Below are 7176 nucleotides of genomic sequence, written 5' to 3' on the forward strand. Positions count from 1 at the left end.
TGCAGTCCTGATCATGGCCTGGCTCATGTTCTGTGGACGACCTGCTCTGGAAGGCTGTCTAATGAAGTGCAAGAGAAGAGGTGATGAAAGGCAGAAGACTGAACAAGGTGAAGCACAGCCAGGGTGTGACAGCCTGTGATGTTGCTGAGGCAAGTCTGATGCAGATGAGACCACCTAGTGCTTGCAGAAAAGGCTGTCCTAAATATGCCCGCTCAAGGACAAGCCCCTTTGTGCACCTACAACAGGTCCTAAGACAGTGTGGTTGCTTGGGATCATGGTCACTGACCTTCGCAGACCAGGCCAGGGAAGTTATCACAGTCTGCCCTTGGAGGAATTTGCATGCCCAGCCCAGGCTGGGCAGATCTGGCAGCATGGAGCCAAACTCACTTTCAGTGCCGTCAGCCTCTGCCTGCTCTTCTCGCTGCTTTTGCTTGAATTTCATGTTGCCAAAGTGCATGATAGCGCCCACTATTTTATAGGAGCCGTATTTCTCATCATTGCTGAAGCCCAGGATGTCCATGGCGTGCTGAGGAGAGACAAAGCAGTATAGACAGAACAAAATCACCACTCTGAGGTGAGGGTTGGTCCTCCCACTGTCTCCTAAGGCGCTCTCCCTATCCTGGGGCTCTGGGCAGGGTGCTCTATCCAGTGGGCACCTAGCCAAGGAATCCTGTCCATGGGATTTTAGATGTGTGTCCAGCTCCCACAAGATCTATTTGAAAGCAAAAGGACTAGCCTAGGATCCACAAGCAGGAGGTTTTCTGAGCTGAGGTCTCATCTTCTCATGGGAGCCATGGGAAGTGCTCATGTGCTACAGGCCTGTCCTAACGCAGGGAATTACTCTCCCTTCCTTGTCTGGAGGAGGCTGTTGATGGAGATCACAGTCACTCTGCTCTTTCTTGTAGGCTCACAGCATGTGTAGAGCAACTGCCAATAAACCAGAGGGAACTCACAGCTAATTTAGAGGGACACAGAAAAGCCAGGACACGTCCTCATGTCTGCCCAGAAGGAGGTTGTGCCCTCCCCCAGGCCCCTGCCTCAGGCTGTGCAGTGTGAAGGAAGCACACGTACATCCGTCGCCATGAGTTCCTCGCCGTCATCCAGGTTGTCCACAGTTGTTACACCCTGAGAGCAGAAGTGGTAGTCGTAGGGGTTGAGGGAGAGCAGCAGCATATCTGTTGGGAGAAGACATGCAGAGGGTGAGGCCAGTCTGACAGAGACAAAGCTGGGGCAGAGAGGCAGCCCTGGACACAGATGAAGAGGTAAGGCTTCACCAGCCTCAACTAGAGGGCACCAGCCGGTGGGAGGAACAGCCTCTTCAAGCCCAGGCAGGCCCACACGTGGGTCCATCTCTTCGGTGATGTGCCTCCTGCTTGCTATCTTGGGATATGGCTTGGCTGCAGACTGATTTAGAAGTGGCCATCCATGTCCTTGTGACCACCAGATAAGATTACTGCTCTGCACAGCTCTCCAGACCTGCCTAATAAGGTATTGTTCTCGAGCCAGCAACAAGCTCAAGAGCCCGCAGCCAAGAGGCTGACCACCCCAGGGGACTGTGCCAGCCATCTTTCTGCAATGTGGAAAGGTTTCCTGTGCGCTCCGTGCGACCTGGCACCTGGAGGGAAGGGCTGCTCAGAGCACGGGACTGCCCCAGTGCAAATTCGGGTCAGCTCGGACTGTCCTGGGGAATACAGCTAGGATATGTCTACACCAGGGCCGCTGCTGCAAGTGAGCTGTGCAGCTGTTTTCAAGCTCACATGAAATGGGTCATCTCGCTAGGGTGGCTGAAGGAGCTCAGAGGAAGCTGCAAAACACTTCCCCCTACCCCAAAAAGAGTAAATATCCAGCCTGCACATGCTGAGGTCAGTGCTGTACCCACCACACGACGAGGACTCTATGCAAGGCAGCTTTGCAAAGCGTGCTCCCACCCTGCAGATAGACCCTGTGTGACCACTTCTTTGCTCCTAGACAGTTGCAGAAAGGGCTTTAGTCTGGCTTCTCAGTCTGTGAGGATAAAGGAGGCTGGACTAGATGACCTCTTGAAATCCCTTCCACCCTGAATTATCCACCAATCCTATGATCCTGCGCAGTTAGCAAAGCATTCGAGGGCAGTACCTGCATGGTGAGCTGGGTTCGCTCATTCCCTGTGGACCCCAAAGCTGACAACAGGGCTCTTTGTGGCTATTTTCAGGCCATCACGCTATAAAGGCTATGCTGCAGCTTTGGCTGCCTTACCTTGCAGCTCTGGTTTCTTCCCGGAGAGGATCTGGTAATAGATGTGGTAGCTTCGCTCTTTGGGTTGCTGGAAAATCACTCTTGATTTTTCCAGAAGATCTAGAATGAAATAGGGCAGAGGCGTTAGAGGAGGGCCTGTTCTTTCCTGGAGCTGACCCAGCATCAGCACAAATAGTGAGATGAAATCCCTCCCCACCGCAGCTGGCGCACGGTTACTCACAGATGTCAATGTCTGCGGAGGCCAGCTTCCCTGAGGGGCCAAAATGGATCCGGATGAACTTGCCCTGAAAACATGCGCAGGAGGTAAGTGCTGGGCTTGGCTACACGGGTACAATTCTGAACAGCTCCTAGAAACCTCAGACAACTACAAGACACTACAGACAACTACAAGAAGTGGAAATTCCCCACTTCTTAGGCTTCTGCTGATGCCAGGCAAGTTACTGGGCTCTGTGAGGGGGGTGTGTGTGAAGCCCTCTGGTTTGTAACGTGCAGAGGGTCAGACAGCATTGCCTAAGGCTTTAAACACTAAGCAGGCAGAAATTTAACTCACAGCAGATAAATCCCTGTCCTCAGGCTTGTTCTTAAAGCTAAGCACTTCTGTGGGGCAGTGTGATACTAAGTCTGCCCACAGCCTCCTGCTCTGTGGTGTGCTGAAGAATCTCACCCAGGAGTGTCTCCTTTCCCTCTAAGGCACAAGAACAGGCATCAAAGCCACCTGTGGCTGATGAGCTCTGCATCCCACAGCAGACCCAGGCTGGGCTTAGTAAAACAGATGCCGCTCCCTGGAAGGGGCATGCTTGTCTGTCCCAGCTCCAGCATTCCAGGCTGCGCTTACTGGCCCTCCCAACTTTCGTCCTGTAAGGGACTTCTCTCCAGCCACAGGCTGTGACACCAGGGCAATTCATTCTGGCCAGCACACCATTTACTACACTGATGTAACCAGAAGAAGCTTGGCCTCAGCAATCCAATCCCACTAGGAAGCAGAGCTAGCTTTCTGCTACATGCCTTTGGCTCATGCTGTACAAAAACACAATACCACAAGCGATGCATTCAGCTTACATAAACGCGGCACATCAGCTCTCTGTCTTGCTAAGACACTTACAAAACGTGAGGAGTTGTCATTTCTTATGGTTTTGGCATTGCCAAAAGCTTCCATAGCTGGGTTAGCCTCGATGATTTGATCTTCGAGGGTGCCCTGGAAAACAAAACCAAAGGATGGGTCAGCTCCCACCCAGCCGGAGGGGATCTGTTACCAACAACACAGGGAAACAGAGAGTGGGGCTCCTTGCACCATCTGCCTGCTACGCTTGTTAGCTGTCTTTAAAAGCCTGCTGCTCCTGAGGCATCTCCTTGTCTCATGAGGCAATGCAGCTCGGTTTAGGGGTCAGCAGAGCTAGGTTTTGCAGCAATGCTCTCTGTGGGCTTCTCTTTGCCTGAACTGGTTGCTCTGAAGATCCAGGCTACTGTCCCCTCTGCACACAGCAGTCCTTAGCCCCTTTCTTAGGCTGTTACAACATGCAAACCAAGAGCAAGCACACATTGTCACCACAACAGACTGAAACGTTTCGGGCTCTCCGACTCTGCCAGGCATTTCCTCTTCCACCAAACCAAAGTCTTGGACAGTTCAAATCACAGCACATTGCAAAAGAAGAGATCCAGAGAACGGGCTTGATCTACGACTCCGTACACCAACAACATGCACAGCAGGGTCACAGTGTGATGGGAACACATCACAGGTCCCAGCTGGTGTGATCTGCTGAACTCACTGGAGCTCTCCTGAGCAAGCCCCAAGATTAATCTTCCCCTAACCTTGTTTTTCCATTCATGTTTAACATGCACAGTTCAAAGATAGACAGCCTCCACCTAATGCAGGCAAAGCAGGATAAGAACTCGAGGAGACAAGCAAGAGACTTGTGCCAAGCCACACAAAGGACAGTGGGATTTGACAACAGAGTTTGGTGGCACAGGATTTTTCATGAGAGCTTTTGCCCATGTTCTGACACATTACAGTCCATAGGGCTTTCCTTAGCTGGGAAACACCAGCTCTGGGCTCTGCCCACCAAGAGCCGCGCTGTCTTTTCAATGTTGGGCCCACGACTGCTCCCCACCTCTGCAGCTCCAGGCATGTGAAGGGCAAAAGAGACAGGGAGCAGCTGTAAATCACAGCTTTACTAACAAACTGTATTTTGTCACTTGGATATCCTTTGATCTGTTATCTTTAAATTCAGTCTGATCTAAAATTGCCTGGCCTGTGAGATTCAATGGGGGCTGCCCCGGGACCCACAGATTCAGCCCCCCAGCTATCTCACTCTTAGTAAGTTTGCCCAAGTGGTCTGAGATTCATGTGTTAATGAGCATCCCCCCACCAAGAGTGTGCATCAGCTAAAGGCTGTCCCTCAGGGCTCAGACAGAGAAACTGAGGGCCAAGGACATACGACTGAGCTGCTGAAATGGCTGAGCCCTTGGGGTGCTGGGAGCGCCAGGGACTGAACATTTGATGGATTTCCGAAGGCACTCAGTTGTTTCCTTGGAGCTAAGCAAGCACCTCAGAAATGCACCTCAGAGAAGGACATCGGCTGCCTGCAATGTGGTGGGCCGAGCCAGTTCAGGTCTTTGCAGAGGGTGGCATGTCCAGGCATCATCAGGGGCTCGGTCTGCAGCCGGAGCACAGTGCTGCCCGTGGCAAAGAGGCTCTTCCCCTGCCCCTCAGCACCACCACCCTCAGCTGGGCTTCGAGGCTGGGGGGGACACTAATGACTCAGAGAGTGGAGGCTTCACCTTATCTTTGGAGGAGCCCATGCCACCCCCAGGCAAACACTGTGCTGGTTAGAAACGAGCGTTTGAAGAGTAATGATCCCTTGAAGGCGAGGTTGGAGTCAGACGGTAGAAAGTCACTAAGAGGTGAAACACCAAAGCTTCAAACTATGGGAAGGTGGAAGATACACAGCCAAGCGGAGAACTAAACACTGCCCAGGTGCTGGGGCAGCCCTTGCTCCCAGACCCAAGGCAGATGCCCCACACAGGCATTCCCCATCATCCCGCCATAGCTCTGCGGTGCAGCAGAACCCTGTCCTCAGCATTGAAGATTAGGAGTCTACAACACTTACCCCAGTTTTAGTGGCAAGAGCTGCCTAGAGAAAGGAAAGAAAATTGTCTTTAGAAATCCAGAAAAGCCAGGCAAGAACCACAAGAAGCATGGTCAGAAAAGCAGGGCATGACCATTTAGTGCCAAAAAACGTCCAAGAAAAAATGGGAGGATTAAACTTTATAAGAGATGCCAAAAAGTTGTTAAATAGATTAGCTCAAGAAAATAAAGAAATGCGTCAAAAAGCAAGAACAGTTAAATCCAAACCCAAAGAAGAGTAAAGAAAATAATGCTGAAGTACTATTATATCAGACAATATGCTTGTCTGATACCTAAAGCAGCCAGTTTGCTTCTTCAAGGGAAAAGCAGGCTGGAGCCTCAATGTATCAAGAAGAAATAAGCAATTGCACGGGCAGCTCAAAAATAACCAGCACCAAAGAAATGCAAGAATCAAAACAAGAGCAAGAAAAGCACAAGGTAGAAAAGGGTCAAAATGAACAAGAGGAGAGAAAAAGGAGAAAAGGACGAAAAGCAAGGCTTAAAAGAGGCAAAGTGGGAAATGGCAGGATTACTCCATTCTTTTAATGCTCCTTAAGAAGATCTGTGGGGTGTTGAAGGAGGAAGATAAAGAGGGCATCTAAAGCACCTCTTCCAGGCTGCGCAGATTGAGCAGCCACATTAAAAAAAATCCATTTCCCCTTGAGCAGAATAATTTCAAGCCTTGCTTGTTCAAAAGTCAGGGAAAAGCCAAGCCCTGGGAGGGTCAGACCAAAACACGCTTCCAAATGCAAAAAGTTGGGGGAAGAAAAAAAAAAGTAAAAAGAAGAAGAAAGGGGGAGGGGGGGAAAAAGAAAAAAATAATAAACAGAGGAAGAAAACAGCAAGAACTTGTTTCAAAAGAGAGTCTTACTAATTTCTTGCCCGGTGTGTCGCCCAAGGCTGCGACAATGGCAAAGTACTGAATGACCCGCTTGGTGTTTACAGTCTTACCAGCACCAGATTCTCCGCTTAGAGTAACAGAAATACACAGATCAAAGACATGAGGCAAAGAACAGGCAAAACTTCAGAGACCCTGCTGACCTGCCACCCCACTCATCGTGCCAGGAGGGAGAAGCAAAGTATCGGAGGGATGGGGAGGCCGGCACTATCAATCCCCTCCAGCCTGGGGGTGTACGTGCTTGTCTTTGGGGCCTGTCTTTGGAGCGAAACCCAGCTCCATCCTCACCATGTCCTCCGGCTGCAAGCCCAGGCTCTGCCTGCCTCCTCGAAGGTGCCGCGGGGGGTCAGCTGCCCGCTGCAGATATGGCGGGAGGTGCCGGCACCCACCAGGGCTGTACGGCCCTGGCCCCGGGGCTTCAGCTGTCTGGGGTCAGCCAGGAACCAGCCTCGCCTGCTCCCGCTCCCGTAGTTTCAGCACGCCCCGCTTTGTTGGGGGGGCTTGGAGACAGCAGTGGCACCACCCTGGGGCGAATCCTGTCCGGGCGACCGCAGGGGCCGATGTGCCCGGTGCAGGGTGCTGGTGGCCAGCGGGCCTCACTGAGCTCATCCCTATAGTTAGCCGCTCTCCCATTGTAATCCCAGATCACAAAGAGCTGGGGGGGAGCCGGGGAGCAGAGCCGCCGCCGGACACACGCCAAGCATCTCTCCGCAGCCCCTGCCTTTCCTAATTAGGCTATGGCTGAGGCTAAAAATGTCCGTGGCTCCTGGCAGCAGCACAGGGTCCTTTAGAGTCCTTTATATAGCCCTTATCTACATGTCACTTGAAATCAACCTGGCCTACACCCTCCCACGTCACCCTCCTCCCACGCCGCCGCCCCTCCAGCCGCCGCCGCCATCTCCCTCTGGCCTTGGCCTCC

The 7176-nt window shown here is 52.1% G+C and overlaps 1 protein-coding gene across 1 annotated transcript in view; it reads right to left on the reverse strand.

The window, feature by feature from the left end:
• MYH7B (myosin, heavy chain 7B, cardiac muscle, beta) overlaps positions 1 to 7176 on the reverse strand; it is a 29104-nt gene that overhangs the window by 18100 nt on the left and 3828 nt on the right. The window contains exons 6-12 of the mRNA XM_009318655.1: positions 6231 to 6327; positions 5343 to 5366; positions 3338 to 3430; positions 2456 to 2519; positions 2236 to 2334; positions 1072 to 1175; positions 388 to 526 (exon numbers count right to left, since the gene is read on the reverse strand). Of these exons, the coding sequence (XP_009316930.1) occupies positions 388 to 526; positions 1072 to 1175; positions 2236 to 2334; positions 2456 to 2519; positions 3338 to 3430; positions 5343 to 5366; positions 6231 to 6327 (620 nt within the window). The remainder of the gene's footprint in view (positions 1 to 387; positions 527 to 1071; positions 1176 to 2235; positions 2335 to 2455; positions 2520 to 3337; positions 3431 to 5342; positions 5367 to 6230; positions 6328 to 7176) is intronic.

The sequence above is a fragment of the Pygoscelis adeliae genome, unplaced genomic scaffold, assembly GCF_000699105.1.
Source record: "Pygoscelis adeliae isolate BGI_AS28 unplaced genomic scaffold, ASM69910v1 Scaffold72, whole genome shotgun sequence".
Lineage (NCBI taxonomy): Eukaryota > Metazoa > Chordata > Aves > Sphenisciformes > Spheniscidae > Pygoscelis > Pygoscelis adeliae.